Source organism: Sphaerodactylus townsendi, linkage group LG11, assembly GCF_021028975.2.
Source record: "Sphaerodactylus townsendi isolate TG3544 linkage group LG11, MPM_Stown_v2.3, whole genome shotgun sequence".
Classification (NCBI taxonomy): domain Eukaryota; kingdom Metazoa; phylum Chordata; class Lepidosauria; order Squamata; family Sphaerodactylidae; genus Sphaerodactylus; species Sphaerodactylus townsendi.
The window spans coordinates 73862549-73885475 of record NC_059435.1 but is presented as its reverse complement, the minus strand read 5'-3'; the positions used below and the strand labels follow the sequence as shown (position 1 = coordinate 73885475).

General features: G+C 47.7%; 1 protein-coding gene across 1 annotated transcript in view; it reads right to left on the bottom strand.

Annotated features, from left to right (window-relative positions):
* Window positions 1-247: 247 nt before the first annotated feature.
* LOC125440649 (growth hormone-releasing hormone receptor-like) overlaps window positions 248-22927 on the bottom strand; it is a 335417-nt gene continuing 312737 nt past the window's right edge. Inside the window, exons 12-15 of the mRNA XM_048510505.1 lie at window positions 9846-9929; window positions 5927-6062; window positions 3286-3327; window positions 248-568 (exon numbers count right to left, since the gene is read on the bottom strand). Of these exons, the coding sequence (XP_048366462.1) occupies window positions 401-568; window positions 3286-3327; window positions 5927-6062; window positions 9846-9929 (430 nt within the window). The 3' untranslated portion in view covers window positions 248-400. The remainder of the gene's footprint in view (window positions 569-3285; window positions 3328-5926; window positions 6063-9845; window positions 9930-22927) is intronic.

Genomic DNA, 22927 nt, shown 5'->3' with positions numbered 1-22927 from the left:
GTACAGGTATCAGCTCGGCAACCAAAATTCACGACAGCACTACGATCACCAGAATTACGCAAGGTCGACGACGGGATTATTTGCAACGGGCTGGGGGCTGGGGAGGGAAGGCGGAGGAGTGGGTTGAGCTTCTTGTTGTCCAAATGATCTCGACTGGCATATTTACATATCCTTTGATGCCTTCCCTCCAGCACATCAGAGATGATGCGCTTCGCGTTTCCAGGGCGATCTTGTGTATTTTTTTTCATTTGTAATAAAACAGAGGTGCGTTAAAAAGAAAGCACAGCAACCCACTCCACCAGAATTATGACTTTTTTTCTTTTCAAAGGCGCTTTTCTCCAGGGTGGGGTGGAGTCAAGTCCCTCAAAGCTACCACGCCGTCATGGAGTTCTCCCGGCGTTTATGCACCGACGATGCCGGATCGTGAGCTGCTCTTGCTCAGAATCGACAGCTGCGTCCCCCCGTTCACTCCGCTGCTTGCCAGGGAGGGATGGCGGTGTTTGAAATCCACAGCAAAGTACCGGTTGACTTTCCAGCTCCTCCATTTCCTCTTTATTTCTGATTGCACCTTTAGGGAGAAACTTTGAAAGGTCATTTTTAATGTACTTCGCTGTTTGGGAACATGCTGAGAAATCAACAAGCATCTGAACACTATTGCTTTCCCTTAAATATTCCTAGGTGATTCGATAGGGGGCGCCACTGCCTTCTGTTTGCAAGGTCTGAGCAAGGAGGTTAACCACAGGAAATTTGGGGAGCCACAGGCAGCCCTATCCGGGGTGTGTGTGAGTGTGTGTGTGTGAGTGACAGTGATGGCTGCGGATGGCCCCACGGAACTGCCTCCAAAAAGGCAATCAACAACATGTGTGCCATGGGAAAAGGAGAAAAACCCCTTCTTTCCTGGGAAATCCCATTACCGGTAATGAAGAAGAAGAAGAAGAAGAAGAAGAAGAAGAAGAAGAAGAAGAAGAAGAAGAAGAAGAAGAAGAAGAAGAAGAAGAAGAAGAAGAAGAAGAAGAAGAAGAAGAAGAAGAAGAAGAAGAAGTAGAAGAAGAAGAAGAAGAAGAAGAAGAAGAAGAAGAAGAAGAAGAAGAAGAAGAAGAAGAAGAAGAAGAAGAAGAAGAAGAAGAAGAAGAAGAAGAAGAAGAAGAAGAAAGTTTGGTTTATGTTTCCCCTTTCTCTCCTGCAGGAGACCTCCAAGGGCAATGACAATCTCCTTGCCCCTCCCCGCTCACAGCAAACACCCTATGAGGTGGGTGGGGCTGAGAGAGCTCCGAGAAGCTGTGACTAGCCCAAGGTCACCCAGCTGGCGTGTGTGGGAGTGTACAGGCTAATCTGAATTCCCCCAGATAAGCCTCCACAGTAGCTCAGGCGGCAGAGCTGGGAATCAAACCCCGGTTCCCTCCCAGATTGAATACAACGAGGCTCTCTTAACCTCTACTTACCTCGCCCTTTGACTGATATGCTCGATCCTTTTGGATGATATAAGTCTGATACTTTTGGATGCTATAAGTTTGGATGATATAAGTCTGATACTTTTGGATGATATAAATCTGCGCTGGAAGAAAGGGTGCATCCCTGAGCCAAAACTACTCTGGGAGCTGACTAAAGTTGGTTCCACTCCTGGGATCCCCCCCAAAACCACTTCCCCCATGCTGGTGAGGTCTCCTGTGGCAGAAGAGTGCTGGCACACACTCGCATTGTGCAGTGGCTCAGTAACCTGCTACGGAGGGCAGACGGTGTGGCATTACCCCCTGCTTAAGTCTCTCCCCAAACCCCACCCTCCCCAGACTCCGTGCCCCTCCCCCTTTGCAAAATATCTCCAGTAACGCCCCAACCCAGAGCTGGTAACTCTATCCAGGCCACATTCAACATCAACGAAACCATGGGCCAAGGCAACCTGCGAAACCCCGACCTTGCTGTTCCGTCAGCAACAGTATTTCCGATCCTCCGTTCCCTCCCTGCCTTCTGTGGCTTTTGGCTCGTGAAAAAAACCCTCCGTTTCGATAAGACTGTCAGGATGTGCTTTCTCCTTCCGTCAAAGGGATGCTCTCAGGTGAGGGCATTCACACCTTCTTGGAAGAAGGGGCTCCCCCCGCTATCGTCATGGACCTTTCATTTCCTTTGATGCTGGCAACTATAGATAACGAAGAATGACCCTGGTGCCAACTCCAAGGGGGGGCGGCATCCACTGGTCTATCACTGTTCTGGCCTTGGGGATGTTTGCCTCCCCAATGGCTCTTTCCTTCCACTGTATCCTTCTCACGTTCCATGGGAAAAGGGAGGCGGGATTTATGGTTATTCCATGGGGATAAAGTCAGGGACATTTGAAAACGGGGTCAGAAGAAGAAGAAGAAGAGTTTGGATTTATATCCCCCCTTTCTCTCCTGCAGGAGACTCAAAGGGGCTGACAATCTCCTTGCCCTTCCCCCCTCACAACAAACACCCTGTGAGGTGGGTGGGGCTGAGAGAGCTCCGAGAAGCTGTGACTAGCCCAAGGTCACCCAGCTGGCGTGTGTGGGAGTGCCCAGGCTAATCTGAATTCCCCAGATAAGCCTCCACAGCTCAGGTGGCAGAGCAGGGAATCAAACTCGGTTCCTCCAGATTAGATACATGATCTCTTACCTCCTACGCCAGTGGTGGCAAACCTTTGGCACTCCAGGTGTTACGGACTACAATTCCCATCAGCCCCTGCCAGCATGGCCAATTGGCCATGTTTTGCTACAAGTTCTCCAATTGGCCATGCTGGCAGGGGCTGATGGGAATTGTAGTCCGTAACACCTGGAGTGCCAAAGGTTCGCCACCACGGTCCTACACCATTGCTGCTCCCTGCTTTTGTAGAGCTAGGCACGTGCTGTTGTTATCAATAAAGACTTCTGATCAGGAAATCATTGACTTCAGTCATAGAACCTAACAGGGACATGGCAGCTGTGAGATGGAATGGCAGGGGAAGCTGGGAATTATTTTATTAATTCATTTATAAATTGATTTGATTTATAGGCCACCTTTCCCCTAGTGGGCTTGGGACAGCTTACAACACATTCACATCGATCATGAAGACGTAAAACCAACACTCAAAATCAGATTCTCGCAGTGGGATGTATCCAATGGAGCCCCACCGAATCCTAAAATAAGAGGGAGGAGTAAAGGGAGGCCAACATCTATCGGGATGCTGTTGCTACGCTCAACCACAGGCCTGATGGAATAGTCTTAATGGCCCTGCAGAACTGTGACAAATCCCGCAGGGCCCAGTCAACGGGAGAAAGAGTCAATGTTTAAAAAACTTACCTCCCCGTTCAGGAAGCAGTAGAGTACAGCTACGACAAAGCCCTGGAGAGAGAAAAAAAGACACAGTTATCCTTTCCAGATTCACTGAGAAATACCCATAATAATGGAGAACGTTCTCTGTCTGATGTGATCCCAACACAAGAGCAAGAGAGCTCTGTTAGCATCGTATCATGGTGATGAATCAATCAGGAAAGGCGCTAGGCCAACTTTCGATTGGCCCATGTTTTCCTGAAGACCATGAGATGTGCTCTGGTATCTAATATGGCTCCAGTTTCAAGTTTTGGGGCCTTTGTTTAAGAAACGTTCAGGATTGAACATCCTGAAGTTCTAAGAGTAAGATCCAAGCTCCATTTAACTTGGTACTGTGCAAATTTGCAATCAGCGTTCCCCCCTAAAATCCCATCGCTCATTGTTACAGAATGCTGGGGACCCCAACCTTTCTGCGCCTGTGGGCACCTTTGGAATCCTGACCCAGAATGTCAGAAAACGTCTATCAGAAAATGGCTCGCCATAGGTTTATGGAGCCGGTCACAAAATGGTTGTCATGGCTTACCTTCAGTCAGACAGGGAAGTTCTTTGTGCGATGGTGGCAGTTGCTTTGTACGATGGTGGTTTTTTTAATCCATGCAGTCAATCAATTCTGCAGTGGCCACCAGTCATAAGCTTGCACAGCAAAAACCCCACCCACTTTCTAACACATTTGGTGGGTGCAAGGAAAGATGTCGGTGGTACGATACCACTCCCGGGCACCAGTTTCATTCCCATTTCAAGAATGCAGTTGTGAAGACTAGGGTTGGAGATTCGGACGGTCCGAATCCTGGTTTAGCCGTAATCTCTGCATCGATTTGGACAGATTAGGATGAGCAGGGTCCAAATCTGACCTGTCCGAATCCCATCTGATCCGAATCCATGGGATTCGGATCACCAGCCAAATTGTGTTTTAATTTTTTGTGTGTTTTTCACATTTTGGCCTGAAGGGGGCACATTTGTAAACATATCGACACCATTGAGAGTCCATAACTTTGGCCCCCCTGAACCAAACTGCACCAAACCTGGGGGGTATCATCAGGACAGTCTCCGATGATACTCTGAAATCACAGTACCGATACATCTAAAAAATGCACTTCTCAGACACTCATGCACCCCAGAAATTTGCCCAAGATTCTTTGAGTCTCTGCAGAGACTTAGCTTCGCATTGTGCTGTCAATGGGGAATTTCTGATAGAGGGGGGAAAACTGTGGAAAGTGCACATTTATCATAGTTAAACTCACAAAACTTTCATTAGGGTATCTTCAGGAGAAAGTCTCTGGATTGATCACCATCCGGGTTTGGGAAATCCTTCTTCAGGGGAGACGTGAAGGATGGACCCTACCCTTCTGGGGGCCCATATAAACCCCTGGAAGCAACGCAGTCACCAAACCTGGATAGTTGCCATGAAGAGACTCCCTCCTGAAGACACCCTAAGAAAGTTTTGTGGGTTTACCATAAGCCAAAATGTGCCTCCACAGCCCTCCCGCAGAAATTCCCCATGGGCAGCAGTGCTGGAGCAAAGTCACTGTTCACATGCAAAAACACAGAATCTTAGCCAGAATTTCTGGGGGTGCCTGCAGAGGTACATTTTTTAAAGACTGCTAAGGACACCAATCTTTCGAGGAATCCTTCATCAGGAGACTGTCCTGATGTGATAAATTCCTGTATTTGTTTAGTGGGAAGTTTGGATCAGGGGACCAAAGTTATGGCCAATTGTTACAACAGGGGAAACCCGGTGGCTTCATGTGTGGGAGGGGTGAAAAAACACAAAGCAGCATTTTTAAGCGTAGCAGCACAAAAGATTTCAAGGGGCCCATCATCAGGAGACCATCCTGATGATACCCCCCAGGTTTGGTGAAGTTTGGTTTGGGGGGGGCAGGTTATGGACCCTCAAAGATAGCCTCTATTGGCTCCCATTGGAAATAATGGGTGATAATGGGCCACCTGTTTGGGGGTCCATAACTTGGGCATCCCTGAACCACACTGCACCAAACTTGGGGTGCATGATCAGAACAGTGTCTCGAAGACACCCTGAAATATTGGTGTCACTAACTGGAAAACAATTTTTTTGGTAATTTTTTTGTGGTTGAACCTCCATGTGCAGGAGCAGTGAGACAAACATTTTTAAAAGGTATTGGCACCAAACTTTCAGGTTGTCATCAGAAGACTCTCATGATGACACCATACAGGTTTGGGGGACTTTGCTTCATGGGGTTCAATGCTATGGGCCCCAAAAAGGGTTGGGCCCATGGCTGCCTCAGGAGGCAGAGTTGAATGGAATACCTCCCTCCTCAAATCTGTTGGGAAGAAGGAAATCCTGAAGGTGGAGTGAAACCAAACAGTGTCTAAGAAAACCACAGGTGATCCTCCATAGAGAAACCCTTTTATTTGAATGAACTCAAGCAACAACACATCCTTACTTATGATGGCCCTGCTCACTTTCTGAGAAGCACAGCGGGTGCCAAGAGAAGTCCTGGTAGGTGTCATGGTGCCCAGAGGCGCCACATTGGGGCTTGTGAGCAGAGGGGCTCTCTGTGCGTACCCGAAGGTTTTCATCCATGAGCTGAAAATCATCAGACAGATGGGGGAGGCCGCTTTGCTGCGCACCTACCTGAAAAGATCCCAGGCCAAGTTCGAAAACGAGCCGTTCCCTCTTGCTGACATTCTCTGGATAAAAGGCAAACACTGTGTAGTGGATTCCAAACAGTGGGATAAGGAGCAGAGTGAACCGAGACCCAATGTACAGCCTGGCGAGAGAGAAAGAAAGGGTTTTTTTCTAGATGCACACGTGCTTACACTGGAATGGAATCAAAAACACACAAAAATCTGGATCTTAAAGAGTGATCCTTCCGCTTCCTTCCTTCCTTCCTTCCTTCCTTCCTTCCTTCCTTCCCTTCCCTTCCCTTCCTTCCTTCCCTTCCCTTCCTTCCTTCCTTCCTTCCTTCCTTCCCTTCCCCTTCCTTCCTTCCTTCCTTCCTTCCTTGTTCTTCCTTCCCTTCCTTCCTTCCTTCCTTCCTTCCTTCCTTCCTTCCTTCCTTCCTTCCTTGTTGTTTCACCCCAAGTTCTGATTTGTAATGTCAGCCTGAACGGATAGTTTTGCTGTTCCACTGGAAGAGGTTGCAACTGGTACATTGGGGGGCTGTGTGGTTTCCGGGCTGTATGGCAGTGTTCTAGCAGCATTCTCTCCTGACGTTTCGCCTGCATTTGTGGCTGGCCTCTTCAGAGGATCTGATGCCAGGACCTGATGCCAGAGGATCTGATGCCAGCCACAGATGCAGGCGAAACGTCAGGAGAGAATGCTGCTAGAACACGGCCATACAGCCCGGAAACCACACAGCACCCCAGTGATTCCGGCTGTGAAAGCCTTCGATATAAACTGGAACGTTGTTTTCATGACTAATTTTTTATTGGCTCTGAAGTAGTGAAGGAAGGTGCTGGCAAGTTGCAGCTGTGGGGTTTTCAGGGTAAGAGCTGTTCAGAGGTAATTTGCCATTGACTGCCTCTGCGTAGTAACCCTGGACTTCTTTGGTCTCCCATGAGTCAAACCTACCTAGCTTCCTAGATCTCGTGCGATTGGGTGAGCCTGGACCATTCAGGCCTAGGCCTAAGACCGTGGCAGCGAACCTTTGGCACTCCAGATGTTATGGACTACAATTCCCATCAGCCCCTGCCAGCATGGCCAATTGGTCGTGCTGGCAAGGGCTGATGGGAATTGTAGTCCATAACATCTGGAGTGCCAAAGGTTTTCCACCACTGGCCTAAGGCATCCAGAGGTGGTTAGCCATTGCCTGCCCCCGTTTAGCAACCCTGAACTTCCTCGGTGGTCTCCTACCCAAATACTGAGCAGGATCGACCCTGTTTGGTTTCCAAGATCTGACAAGTTCACATTAGCCTGTGATACAGAACTATTTATTTAGAAGAGAAAATGGGATGAACTAACATATGAAATCTGGTCATGAAAACAAACGATGATGCAACCCGTGAAAATTTGCATCAGCTTCAACGGTGAAGGACGGCAGCATGAAACTAGGAAAAGAAACTGCCTATTTGGGGAAATCCCACCTGTGCAAATCCCATGGAATGGAACTGGGGCTGTATGAGCCCCCTGCTGTGTTTGGAATATCTTCTGCGCCCTACCACCGATATGCCTGCTCTGAGACCAGATCTCTTTTCAGGGCAGCTCCACTGGTTGTCCTGCATTAGCCCTCCCTCCAGGGGCATCAATGCAGAGGGCTGTGGAACCGATCCATTAAACATTCACCTTCCTGCCTGTGATCCTGCAAAGGAGGCACTAGCCAGAGGTCTGCAACCTGCGGCTCTCCAGATGTTCATGGACCACAAATCCCATCAGCCCCTGCCAGCATGGCCATGGCCAATTGGCCATGCTGGCAGGGGCTGATGGGAATTTTAGTCCATAAACATCTGGAGAGCCACAGGTTGCAGACCCCTGGGCTAGACAACTTTCACCCCTCGGAGATACTGAAAAAAAACTGATTTGGGCCAGGGGTCCTCCATGTTCTCCAGAACATGTTTCCCCAAGTTACAGACTGAGGTGTAGCTGCCCAAAATGGCACCCAGGGAAAGCACAACAGGTGGCCTGCCCTGGCCGCCACTTAAGCAGGTCGCGTGCGAGCACACTGGGTAGCCCCCCTCTCCTTTGCAACTGCGCCCCAGCCCTGAACTCCACGTGAGCCGGTCATCCTGAGTGCTCAGTTTAATGCTAGGCTCAGTGTGGCTGGGCTGAGCTTTAAGCTGCACGTTCGAAGTTTAAAACTGGACCCAGCCCAGCCGAGCCTGAAATCATACCTGCTCTTGAATTCCATGTGGAGTGTGGAGCAAGGCGAGCTGGGAGAAGTGCCAGCCAGCTGCCCTGAAATGCTCCTCTCATCCGTGCAAAGGTTTGGTGAGCTTCTCCTCATTGTCCAGAGGGCAAACTGGCCAAGTAAATGGTTTATGCCCGTGGTGGCGAACCTTTGGCACTCCGGATGTTATGGACTACAATTCCCATCAGCCCTTGCCAGCATGGCCAATTGGGCTGATGGGAATTGTAGTCCATAACATCTGGAGTGCCAAAGGTTCGTCATCACAGGCATAAACCATTTACTTGGCCAGTTTGGCCATGCTGGCAGGGGCTGATGGGAATTGTAGTCCATAACATCTGGAGTGCCAAAGGTTTGCCACCACGGGCATAAACCATTTACTTGGCCAGTTTGGCCATGCTGACAGGGGCTGATGGGAATTGTAGTCCATAACATCTGGAGTGCCAAAGGTTCGCCACCACGGGCATAAACCATTTACTTGGCCAGTTTGGCCATGCTGACAGGGGCTGATGGGAATTGTAGTCCATAACATCTGGAGTGCCAAAGGTTCGCCACCACTGGTTTATGTGCTGGACCAGGAGGCTTGAGAAACTTCAGCTCCCATGAATCTCAGCAGCAATGGACACTATTGTGCATGCTTGCGACCATTCAGGCCTTCTAGGGAAGGTCAAATCGAGGCCAAGGAGAAGTTTGCTCGGAAAGGAGGTATGAGTCAAGCAAGAGGGCTGGCAAGGAAGTTCCCCTGTACTTGGTCTTCCCAAATTTTTCTGGAGGAACACTTGGAGTTTTCTACAAGGACTATTCAAGAAAGGTTGGGAAAGCAAAAAAAGCAGAAGAAGAGTTTGGATTTGTACCCCTCCCCCTTTCTCTCCTGTAAGGAGATTCAAAGGGGCTGACAATCTCCTTTCCCTTCCCCTCCCCACAACAAACACTCTGTGAGGTGGGTGGGGCTGAGAGAGCTCAGAAGAACTGTAACTAACCCAAGGTCACCCAGCTGGCGTGTGTTGGGGTGCACAAGCTAATCTGGTTCACCAGGCAAGCCTCCACAGCTCAAGTGGCAGAGCGGGGGATCAAACCCAGATCTTCAGATTAGAGTGCACCTGCTCTTAACCACAACACCACGCCTGAGAGGTTACACACATGCATGTTGTGTTAAGTTACCCTTTGGCAAATCACTGTCAGTATTCATCTGTGTCCAATGACCACGTCATTGAGATGTGTTACTGAGATGGTGCGGATGAATACAGGCAACTGTTTACCAACAGGGTACATTTGTAACCACTTCATAGGGCATTAATCAGCAGCGATGCTCCAGTTGAACCCTGTGTCTCCTCGATACTCGTCGAAAGGATACAGGTGACCCCGTACAGATGACCCCATGAAACGGTCCTCTGAATTTAACAAGACGGCCTGCCGAGCTGTAATGTGCAAAGGACGTTGAGTAGCAATTTGATAAAGCGGTTGTCCATATCCACCCTTAGCCGGCAACGATCAGCAAACAAATAGTATCGTTCCAACAGGTAACTTTCAGCTACCTCAATAGGGTGTTACCAAAGAAAGCCACACAAAACAAAACAAAATACACAGAACCAACATGCAGCGGACGAGACACACAGACACGACCTTCCGTTGCCGCTACCACGACTGACCACGTATCTGCAGCATGCATCGAACAAACACAGGTATCGCCACAGGGTCGCGGACACTTACAAGGTAATGGCGGATAGTTCTGACATCCTGCAAGAGTGTTGATTAGCCCTGTGGGGCTCACAGTAGCATTTCTGAACGCAGCTGCTGAATATGACAAGATTAGCAAAAAAAAATGTGTTTTTTTTCCCCAGCGTACCGCAACAAGGCTAAGAGAGCACGTCAACTTTCAACACGTTTTCACGAGTCACGAGTGGAAAGCAGGAAGGAAGCCAAAGGGATGCTGTCAAGTTGATGGGATGCTTTTTTGGTGATGCACAGGAAGTGGATGGTACCCTGAGCCACAAAACTGGCTGGAACATGTTGTGGGCATATCTGACGGGTTGTGGTAGAAAGCGAGCCAAAGGCGCCAGGGGGATGGGGTTTTTGATGAATCCATAATGAAGTTGTGAGGATCCAGGGACAGGGTGTGTTGGAGTTTCAGGGATGGAGGAAATACCACTACAACACACAAACGCGTTGCATCAACCGCTTTTATATATGTGCATTATTGAGACGCACTAAAGGCGTGATAAGTGAATGCTGCCATTGTAACCACCATAAGCTGTATTGCTGTAAGAATTGCACTGTGTGTTGTGTTTTGCACTGAACTTCACTATTTATGCACTTTATTGTTGTTTGTGATGCACATATATAAAAGCATGTACAACTCTTTTAAATTTATTAATGGTCTATATTCAAGCTTGTATACCCTATGCCAATAAAGGTCTATTGTGATTGTGATATATAAAAGCAGTTGATGCAACGCGTTTGTGTATTGTAGTGAGTTTTAACGTTGCATCTAGAGAGTTGATTGATGGAGGAAATACCCCCACACTCCACCCCAAGTTCAGATCATCACTGGACCGGGATAGCTCCAGCCATTTGACAATGCATCATTAAATAGTCCAGTTTAAGTTCAGAGGTAGGTTCAGAAGACCTCTTCCAGCCTGCTCATCTCTTTTCTCAGTACTCCTCCCTCACTTTGAATCGCAGAGTTGGAAGGAGATGCACAGGCCACCAGGGGTGGATCTGCCAGGGGGACATGTGGGGCACATGTCCCCGGGCGCCACCCATTTGATCCCATGGGGGCGCAAAATCGCGCCCCCATGGGATCAAGCTTCTGGGGAGACCCACCTCTATTGGAGGCCGCGCCTGCCTCAGTCAAGCAGCGTGGCCTCTGATGGAGGTGGGGGAGGGGGCCGGGCCAACAGCAGCCGGCGCTGGGCCCACCGGGTGCCACTCAACTTAAGGAATACCTGGCGGGCCTGCGGCAGGCTCTTGGTCTGGCACCAGCTGCTGCTGCCCCCACATCAGAGGCCGTGCCTGCTCAAGTGTTTGAAAGCGGATTTTGCTATTCCGCACTGCTGCAAAGTGCATTGAAAGTGGATTGAAAGTGCATTATCCTGCATGTGTGGAAGGGGCCATAGAATAGCTAGTTGAATGTCCACTAGAACTGCAGAGACCAACAACCTGAACTGGGTGGGCGAAGCTAGCCTGATCTCATCAAATCTCAGAAGCTAATCAGAGTCAACCCCAGTTAGTACTTGGATGGGAGACTGCCCAGTCCAAGGAAGTCTTTGGTTGCTATGTGGAGGCAGGCAATGGCAAACGACGCCACAAACAGGGTATGATGGAGAACTTGTTTGGTGAGGCAGCAGGTAGAGTGGAGAGAAGGAGAGACCAGAGTTTAAACCCTTAGTCGGTCACGAAATTCTGCTGAATTATCTTCCCTTGCTCGCTGCTTACCTGACCTACATCAGTGGGTTGTTGTGAGGGGAAAAAATCGAGAGGGCTACATACGCTGCTCTGGGCCCTTTGAAGGAAAGGCAGGATAAAAAATGTGACAGCCACAAGCTATTTCCCTCCCATCACCACCACCATCTGGAAGTTAGAGCATATCTTCTGAGAAGTCAGAGTCCCCGATCTTAGTTACCAAGGGAGTTCGCCGTTACAGAGTTGCCGGCTGGTGATCTCAGAGGGTAGCGATATTGACTGCTGAGGATGGGGATACGGGGGACCCTGTCACACTGAGAGCGTGGTATCGTTTCCAGAGTGAATCCAGATGCGACATCACATTATTCTGGGATTCAATGGAAATCCACACTAAGATGTCACCCCGTTCTAGGATTCTTTGCAAACTCTACGGTTGTATCATAGAGTTTATGACGAATACTAAAGCAGGGTGACATCACTATCGGGTTTGACCCTGAAATTACTTCACATCGTTGATACAACGGTAATTTTCCCATTGCCCTCCCCTAAACCTACTGAACCACAATGACAGCCAGAATGGTATAGTATTGAAGAGCAGTGGACTCTAATCTGGAGAACAGAGTTTGATTCTCTGCTCCTCTACATGATCTGCAGACTCAATGGCTCATTCCACACATGCAGAATAATGCACTTTCAAACTGCTTTCAGTGCTCTTTGAAGCTGTGCGGAATAGCAAAATCCACTTGCAAACAGTTGTGAAAGTGGTTTGAAAACGCATTATTTTGCGTGTGCGGAAGGGGCCTAATCTGGTGAACCGAATTCGTTTTTCCCCGTTCCTCCACATGAAGCCTGCTGGGTGACCTTGGGCTAGTCACAGTTCTCTCTGAACTCTCTCAGCCCCACCTAGCTCACAAGGTGCCTCCTATAGTGGGAGACCCTCAACCCTACACCATTAACAGATCCATTCCTTAGTTCAAATTGCAAACATGGAGACCATTTTCCCCTCAGTCTTATGTGAGGTACTCCTTGCCTACATTCACTGACTTCAAAGGGCTTAAAAAGATTTCAACCTGTGAGTCTAGTTCCCAGTGGTCCTATCAAATTTGATCGGGGTACAATAAATAAAGCTTTCCCCACAATTTTATTCATCAGGGGAAAAAAATAATTGCTTTCAAATGACAAGGATTTGTCACAGACATGACTAGTTTCTGACTGGATTCTGTTTGCATGCAAGACATAACCATACATATTTGAGCAGACTGGTATTTTTGAGCCTGCGTGCCCCAGATCTTTCAAAAACCTTAGTCTTTGAGAGCAAGAACTTGTTTATAAATCTGGATGACTCCTGGCAGAGTTAATTAAGCACTTGGTCAGATTTATTCTAGAAATGCTGACGCAATCTATGCAATCCGTACAGGGCCAAAAGAAGGGAGGTAACCTCGTGAAGGAAAATCACAGGCGCTTCTGGAAAAATGCTTGCCAAATCCCCTATCAGAGGGCTGAAAAGACAATCCTCTTGGTAAGCAGAACAGATGTTTGTCTCTTCCGCCATAGAAACTGAGAAACATAGAAACATAGAAACTGAGCAAGTATAAATGTCTCAATTGCAGGCATTTCTCCCCAGCCTATAAATCCTCTTCTTCAGTGTCCTGCATAGCTTTTGATCTTTCTTCACAAACTTTTGGGGAAATGCTTGCCAAATTCTTTAGCACAGTGCTGAAGAGACAAGCCTTTTTGTAAGCCAGACAGAAGTTCGTCTCTTCTGCCATAGAAATTGAGCAAGCATAAATTTCTCAATTGTATGTGTTTCTCTCCAGCCTACAGATACTCTTCTTCAGTGTTGTGCATAGTTTTTTTAATCTTTCTCCACAAACCAGGATCAGGCGCGGAATGTATATAGATGCTTAATTTGTACAATGTGTTTTTCCTTGCTCTCTGAATGGATTGTGAGGATTTTTTAAAAGAAAGTCAGTTGCTAAAAGCCTGGTTTGTTATCCCTTAAATTGGACTGCAGGCAAAATCATACCTACCGATGGGATATGCCATGTTTCTCTTGTCTTCCCACAATGATGCTAGTTGGAGGAATGATGTACACTCGCATTAGCTAGGGATATAGGCATGCTTGGGGTTTTTAACATGCATGACAAAGAACAGTGACCGTGATGAAGAAGGAATGGAAGAGGAAAAGGAGACTGGATGAAATCATGAGACACAGGGATATTGGCTTACTGCAAACAGGGGCCTGTGGCTACTAGAACCTGTGGCTACTAGAACCTTCACATGGAATCTCTTGCACCCACAAATGTCCCTGAAAATCCTAGATTTCTTCTAAAGGCAAAGTATTTTTTTCTAGTTTTCATGGTGTTGCTTCTGTGTAGACTCACTTAGAATTGCTTCTTTAGGTAATGTAAATAGAAAAGTATTTTATGTCAATATATTGATATTGATATTGATATTGATACTGATACTACTACTACTACTACTACTACTAATAATAATAATAATAATACTAATAATAATACTAATAATAATACTAATACTAATACTAATAATAATAATAATAATAATAATAATAATAATAATAATAATAATAATAATAATACTACTACTAATAATAATAATAATAATAATAATAATAATTCATTGAAAAAGAACATGAGAAGGTCACTAGATACCGCGATTTGAAAATCGAGCTTCAGCATCTCTGGCACAAACCAGCTGAGGTCGTCCCAGTGGTAATCGGCACGCTAGGCGCCATCCCAAAAACACTAGGGCAGCACTTGAAACATCTTCAAATTGACAAAATTAACATCTGTCAAATTCAGAAGGCAGCCTTGCTGGGATCTGCACGAATACTACGCCGATACATTACAACTTCCTAGGCCTCTGGGTGAGGCTCGAATTGTAATGAAGGCCAACAACCAGCTAAAGATCTGGCAGCTGTGAAATCTACAATAGTAGTAGTAGTAGTAGTAGTAGTAGTAGTAGTAGTAGTAGTAGTAGTAGTAGTAGTAGTAATAATAATAATAATAATAATAATAATAATAATAATAATAATAATAATAATAATAGGAAGTAGCTATTATTGGTGGGTTATCATTTAAGAATAACAAGGAAGAAAAGCTATTATTGGATGGCGATTACAGTTGTTGCTAATTATTAATAGCATAATCCTCCAATGGTTGCTTATTGTTGTTCTGGCCAATAATGGGCGCCCCCAATAAACTCTGGTGGAAGTTATCTTTCCATTCAAAACTATGCACAGCCTTTCTTCTAATTGTGTTCCTCTCCTAAGCTGGCTCATCCCCCAGGCAAAATAGAATGCACAAAAACAATTTGAGTATTTTGGAGTCCTTGCAAAAATAGACTAATTCCCCCTGAGTGGACGGCACAAAAGGCTGGAGCCCTGGGGGACGAGGCTCCAGAGATTATCTGCCCATTTCCAAAAGCCCCAACGGAAAGAACAGGAAGAGGGAGTCTTTGACACCGACTTGGCTATTCTGTGAAATTGGCTGGGAAAAAGGAACGAGAAAGGGGCCACAGGGGAACGGAGAGAAGGCTGGGTGGGAGGGGCAGAGAACCCAATCCAAAAATGAGATCATGCAACCCCAGATTTGCATTTGAAAACACCCACTCTCCCATTACAGCGGGGCCCCGTGTGCTATGATTCCAAGGCACGGGTTTTCCTTCTGAATTCCCCAAACTGGCAGTATTTCACATCACTTGTTTGAAAAGTTTTTTTTTAAAAAACCCTCCCCTGTGGATTCCCCGTATTCCCTGGTGCCACTGGGTTTAGCTCAGAGGCAAATTGGGCATAAAACTGGCGGTCATTTGTTATGAGTGGTTTGTTGCCCACGTTTCTCAGTGTCCTCGCCCCACGTGGCCAGGTCTCTACTTCCACACATGACCTCTTGTTTTGCTCCCCCTATTATGGCTTTGATTTCTTAATCACCTTTCCCTGAAAGGGCATTAAAGCAGAAAGGACATTATCTCAGATTCCCTGAAAGCAGAGGTGGGACCCAGCAGGTTCTCACCAGTTCCCGAGAGTGGGTTACTAATTATTTGTGTGTGCCAAGAGGGGGTTACTAATTGGGTCTGCTTTTCCGTTAGAAATTCCATTAGGTCCAAAAATCATAAAGTCCTGTTGTTTCCTATGTGGCTGGTTAGCGAAGGTAGAGAACGGGATCATTCTCCCTGTTGGGCTGTTTTAAAAACATGTTTTAGAAATAGGGTAAAGTTCCTTGTTTAAGGAAAGTATCCTTCTTTTGATTTCTAGAAACAAAATGAAGTATTTGAAAGTATGAAGTATTTGACAGGCAGTCAATTAGAGGAGAAGTAGTTGTTTCTGTTGGCAGTAGACAATAGGACTTGCTACAATGAGTTTAAATTATGGACAGAAAGATACCAGCTGGAAATTAGGAACTTTTTTTTTACAGTAAGAGTTTTTTACAGTAACAGAGAAATTATTAATGCCCCACCCCCGGAATTCCCTGGCCATGCCCCTGTCGTGCCCCACCCAGTCCCATTGGCGCTACGCCACTGTTTGAATCCCACCACCATGGGAACCTGTTACTAAAATTTTTGGATCCCACCACTGCCTGAAAGCATAAGATTTCACCATCAGTATTTGGGGATCTATTTCAGACACAGCTAGGACTTGGGTTCAAATCCGTACTCAGCCACGAAGCTCCACCCTGGGTCTTGTAGGGGAAAAGTCAGGTAGAAATGTGATAGTTTTTGAAACTGGGATCCCCTATAAAAACTAAGTCTGAAGGCAATTCTGTTAGACAAACTCAGACCCTTCTGTGACCTATATATAATAAATATATGCCTTGGAAGTGGAGAGGGGTGTGGTGTAAGCAACTTTGGGTCCCCGCTGCAGGAGAAAAGTGGTCTATAAATGAAGTAAAGAAGAAGAAGAAGAAGAAGAAGAAGAAGAAGAAGAAGAAGAAGAAGAAGAAGAAGAAGAAGAAGAAGAAGAAGAAGAAGAAGAAGAAGAAGAAGAAGAAGAAGAAGAAGAAGAGGAGGAAGGAGGAGGAGTTTGATTTATATCCCCTCTCCAGTAGGAGGTCTCCAAGGGACTTACAATCCCCTTGCCCTTCCCCCCTCACAACAAACACCCTGTGAGGTAGGTGGGGCTGAGAGAGCTCCGAGAAGCTGTGACTAGCCCAAGGTCACCCAGCTGGCATGTGTGGGAGTGCACAGGCTAATCTGAATTCCCCAGATAAGCCTCCACAACTCAAGTGGCAGAGCTGGGAATCAAACCTGGTTCCTCCAGATCAGAGTGCACCTGCTCTTTGCCGCTGCTCTTAGCCACTACGCCACTGCTGCTCCCAGTGGAATAAAACAAAGTAAATAAAACCCAAAGCAGGCCCCCGGAGAACGCTGCCAAGACGTTTCTAAGCAGAAGGGCACACAAACCGAAATTCCGGCACGTCCGTCAGAGCTCAGAGAAATGATTTTACAGCTCAGCTCCATCTAGTTTCATGTGTCAAGATTGCTAGATATTTGTCTCATTTCACCCTTTATGAACTCTGCCTTGCCTGACTTTTTGATGGAAAGATCAGATTTGCAGTGAGCCAGCATTCCCGGTGGTTACCTTGTTGCATTCACGAGTCAGTGAGCAAGCAAAAAAAAAAAAAGGCCTCGGAGATACACAAGCAAATAAAGACAAAACCGCAGAGCTCTGCAATTGCACAGGCTTCGGATGGTTTCAACTGACACCTCTCAGACAGACTCCTCACACTTTGACTGAGACAAGATTTTCAACAGCCACAGGTCAAACTGCACATGCCGGTCAGGATTTATTTTTATTTTATTTATTATGCAGTTTTTATACCACCCTTCCCCTTCCAGGCCCAGGGTGGTTTCCAACTTCGATAAAACATAACATGATAGATGCAGCAGAAGTAATTGAAAACTTGTAAAAAAATTAAACGTACAATATATCATAGCAATTCAGAAGGCAACATTAATCTCATCTATGCTCAGTGGCTCCCTCTTCTGGATGAAACCTGCAGTTAATCTCGATGGGGGCTCGGGCAGACGGAATCAATAAGGAAATAGGGCATAGGTGTGGAAAGCGATGGGGAAGGGGAAAGTAGAGAGGAAATGTGAGGGAGGAAAAGGAGGGGTGGGGGATGATATTGCAGTTGCTGCCTCTACTGGTTTTGATTGTGTGTTCTTGCATTACAGGGGGTTGGACTTGATGGCCCTTGGGGCCTCTTCCAACTCTATGATTCTGCACACATGGTGGAACAGCTCCGTTTAACTGGCCCTGTGGAATTGCACAAGGCCTGGTTTAAGAACATAAGAATATAACAAGCCAGCTGGATCAGACCAGAGTCCATCTAGTCCAGCTCTCTGCTACTCGCAGTGGCCCACCAGGTGCCTTTGGGAGCTCACGTGCAGGATGTGAAAGCAATGGCCTTCTGCGGCTGCTGCTCCCGAGCACCTGGTCTGCTCAGGCACTTGCAGTCTCAGATCAAAGAGGATCAAGATTGGTCAAGATCAAAGAGGATCAAGATCAAGATAAATCGACTTCTCCTCCATAAATCTGTCCAAGCCCCTTTGAAAGCTATCCAGGTGAGTGGCCATCACCACCTCCTGTGGCAGCATATTCCAAACACCAATCACATGTTGCGTGAAGAAGTGTTTCCTTTTCTTAGTCCTAATTCTTCCCCCCAGCATTTTCAATGAATGCCCCCTGGTTCTAGTATTGTGAGAAAGAGAGAAAATTTTCTCTCTGTCAACATTTTCTACCCCATGCATAATTTTATAGACTTCAATCATATCCCCCCTCAGACGTTTCCTCAACAGGCAGGGTCCAGGGCTAGCTAGATCTTTCTTGGGCCAGGGATCACCAGCAGGTTTTCATTTGCTGATGATAGTGACTTTCAAATGACATATCAGGAGAGGCAGTCCTGTAGATAAGCAAGCCCCAAACAGGTCAGCACCAATACCTTAAACCTGACCTGGTACTCCCCTGAAAAACCCAAGGAGGGGTGGCGGTATATTAAATTGAACAAATACATAAATAATAAATAAATACCGTGGAATAGCCTGAGAGCTCAGATATACAGATGTATGAGCTCTCATCAGACATGGAAAAGGACAGAATCCTGACCCATTGTCGACTGCTATCGTTAGTTAGTATGAACCCCCTGTCTTGTCTAGGAGCAATAACCCATTACAAGCTAGGTCTGAAATGTGATTGTTTCAAGGATCGCTGCTTTCGTTCCTGAAAAATATACTTCTGACACCCTGACAACAGCATCTTCCAGCTTCCCAAATTGCCTTGTTCTGCCTTGTTGGGTGCCTGCAGGGCAGGGTGACGCTCACGAAGACCCAACGCCACCAAGGTTAGTCTATCTGGCCTAAGGAGCCAAAGATTGGCTGGGAAAGGGCTGCAGGACCTTGGAGAGCTCCAAATTTGCTCTCAAGCAGGAGTCCCCACCCCAACCTTCTTGAGCCTCGTGGGCACCTCTGGGATTCTGGCACAGGTGGTGGGCGCAACCACAAAATGGCTGCCGCAGGAGGTGGAGCCACACAGACAATCGCTGCCGCCAGAGGCAGAGTCAACTACAAAATGTCAGTGACTGGGGTTTTGCATAATACAGACACCAAACCAGTGGTGGGATCCAAAAATTTCAGTAACAAGTTCCCATGGTGGTGGGATTCAAACTGTGGCGTAGCGCCAATGGGGCTGGGCGGGGCACGAAGGGGGCATAGCCGGGCATTCCGGGGGTGGGGCATTTCTGGGCAGGGCTGTGGAAAGGACGCAGCCGCTGCGCCGGTCCTTGGGCGGGAAACGAATGCACGCAGGCGCAGGCTGCCACGCACGTCGGCGCACACCTCCTGCTAGACTGCTTCAAGTTCTGCGCGCTACTGCTGAGAGGAGGGGCGTAACTAAGATCAAAATCACGTGGCAAAAATCACCAATTAGTAACCCCCTCTTGGCACACACAAATAATTAGTAACCTACTCTCGGGAACCTGTGAGAACCTGCTGGATCCCACCTCTGCATAGGTGCCCCCTCCAGCGATGTAACCGCGCATGCTGCGACTGGCTTGGGAGCACAGGAGAGAGTACAAAGGTTTCCACACCCATGCACATGACACAGCAAGGAGCCAACACACACCTGTGCACACTTAAAACCCACAACACATACCATGCGGCTTGCAGCTCCCTCCCCCCCCACATATAAACAGCATTGTCACCAGACTGTGAGAATACAGAAGGAGGTCGATTTCACCAGACAGCTTGCAAATGATACGGCTGGCCTCCACACGGGCCAGGGCCTTTACGGCTTTGGCCCCGGCCTGGTCAAATGCTCTCCCTTCAGCTGTCCGGGCCCTGAGAGACCTTACTGAATTCCGCAGGGCCTGTAAGACGGAGTTGTTTCGCCAGGCCTTTGGAGGGACCAGCCTTTGATGGTCCCCCCCCCCCCCGGCCCTTTACATCTGGGCCTTTTGCCATCTTGGGACTTGCCACTCCTCCCTCCTGAGAGAGGATTTTTTCAACAAATGGGGTTGCTGGACGCCACTTTTATTCATAATAATTAGTTGTTATGTTTAACCTTTATTTTTATCGCTGTTTTTAATGGTTTTAGCTGTTTTATTTATGCGACTGTCTGTTGTACACCGACCAGAGCCCTTCGGGGATGGGGCGGTATAAAAGTTGAAAGAATGAATAAATGAATAAATGAATAAATGAATAAATAAATGTTTAGTGGGGGTGGGCTCTTGAAAACATGGGGGCTGTAGAATATATTGCTTTTGCTACAAGGTTAGTTAAGGTCTTGTTTTCTAGACCTGCAGCCATCTTTAGATTGGCACAGAACTAACTGAAGAAGAGTCTGGATGTATACCACACTTTTCACAACTGTCAAGAGTCTCACAGCAGCTAACATACTCCTTCCCTTCGCTCCCGCACAACACACACCTAATGAGGTAGGTGAGCCGAGAGAGTTCTGAGAGAACTGTGACTGGCCCAGGGTCACCCAGCAGGCTTCATGCATGAGGAACAAATCCAGTTCACCAGATAAGAGTCCGCCACTCATGTGGACGAGTGAGGAAACAAACCTGGTTCACCAGATTACAATCTGCTGCTTATGTAGAGAAGAAGAAGAAGAAGAGTTTGGATTTATATCCCCCCTTTCTCTCCTGCAGGAGACTCAAGGGGGCTCACAATCTCCTTGCCCTTCTCCCCTCACAACAAACACCCTGTGAGGTAGGTGGGGCTGAGAGAGCTCCAAAAAGCTGTGACTAGCCCAAGATCACCCAGCTGGTGTGTGGCGGAGTGCATAGGTTAATCTGAATTCCCCAGATACTCAAGCGGCAGAGCTGGGAATCAAACCCGGTTCCTCCAGATCAGAGTGCCCCTGCTCTTAGCCACTACGCCACTGCTGCTCTCAGAGGACTGAGGAATCAACCTGGTTCACTAAATAAGCCTCTGCCACTCATGAGGAGGAGCGGGGCAGAAAACCCAGTTCTCCACATTAACATCCACTTGCCCTTAACCGCTACGCCACGCTGGTAGTGTGGAACGACTGTTGTTGTTTTTCAGCTAGATATTATGCTTCTATAGAAGTTCCATAAAATTGTATTAGAATTTTTCCCCCAGACACATCACACTGCTAAAGTCATTGTCTGCAATCCCAATAGCATCTCCTGGGACTTCTTAGCCATTCAGAGAAATGGGGAGCGTAGCACGTCGTCACTTTATCATACACGGTGTCCACCAGACCACGACAAAGGCACCGGCATGCAGACATGGCAAAGCTGCGGTGTGAACATACCTTGTGCAGACAGCCAACACGGCCCTCAGGGGCACTTAGATTGACAAGTACAGAAATACAGAACACTTTCGAGTTGCGTGGGGTCATGAGAAAGAAATGGTAGCTGATGAAATGGGCAATGGTGATTTTGTTTTGTGGTTGTCAACTATACACATAGGAAAGAAACAAATACCAAGTGACTCCAGTCACTGTGTGGCCTGTAGGCTATGCCATCCTGGAAATTCAGGGGAGCCCTGGAATTGATGGGATGCCATGGATGATCTCTGGGTGCCTCTTTTCCAGGAAAAATTGGACAATTCTTCTCTGGGTAGACTAGATACAGGGGCATAACTGCCTAAAATGGTGCCCAGGGCAAGCTCAATGCCTCGGACTGCCTTTGGTGTCACTTAGGAGCAGCAGTGGCGTAGTGGCTAAGAGCAGTGGCTAAGAGCAGGTGCACTCTGATCTGGAGGAACCAGGTTTGATTCCCAGCTCTGCCGCTTGAGCTGTGGAGGCTTATCTGGGGAATTCAGATTAGCCTGGACACTCCCACACACGCCAGCTGGGTGACCTTGGGCTAGTCACAGCTTCTCGGAGCTCTCTCAGCCCCACCCACCTCACAGGGTGTTTGTTGTGAGGGGGGAAGGGCAAGGAGATTGTCAGCCCCTTTGAGTCTCCTGCAGGAGAGAAAGGGGGGATACAAATCCAAACTCTTCTTCTTCTTAGACAGGTCAGTGGTGGTCTTGTTGCCAGCCCTCTCCCCCACAACTGCGCCCCCACCTGAACTCCACCTGACCAAACTCCACATAAAATTCCACACGGAGTTCAAGGTGGGGCGGCCCCATGCCAGTTGGCTGGCTCAGCATTCAACCGCACCCCTGCTACAGAACTCCACGTGGAGCTTGGGTGGGGATACAGTTGCGAGAGGTGGTGGCTTGGCAACCCCCTCCCCCCCACACACGCAACATGCCAAAGTGGCCCCCAGGGCTCCAGCCCCCTCACTCCCCCCTCTCGTTACACTACTGACTAGATAGGAACGATCCCATGCCTAGAAGGTAACAAACTAGCCTCTGGCAACTCTATGATGGACATGCAGCAAACAAGCGTTGGCAGCTAACAGAGTTCTTAGGTCAGAATCAACGTCAATAACTGGGCCTGAAGTCATCTGAAGTTCTGAAGTAATCCATGGAATGTTGGTATAAAGCTGTGGTGGCGAACCTTTGGCACTCCAGATGTTCAGGGACTACAATTCCGATCAGCCCCTGCCAATTGGCCATGCTGGCAGGGGCTGATGGGAATTGTAGTCCATGAACATCTGGAGAGCCGCAGCTTGCAGACCTCTGTGCTAGCCTGAGCCATCTAGTTCAAGGCAGTGGAAGTATTCTGTTGTGTATCCAGTTACTCCTGTCTTACTAAGCCAGAAAATTTGTAACATTTACGTTGAGAACGGTGCACGCGCGAATGACCATTTTTCTCGTTTTATGTCTGTTGCCCTGGTGCCATTTTCCCTCACTGCGCCTCTGGTGCTATGCAGAGGAAGGCAATGGTGAATCACCTCTGTTGGTCTCCTGACTTGAAACCCTGTGGGATTGCCATAAGTCTGCTGTGACTT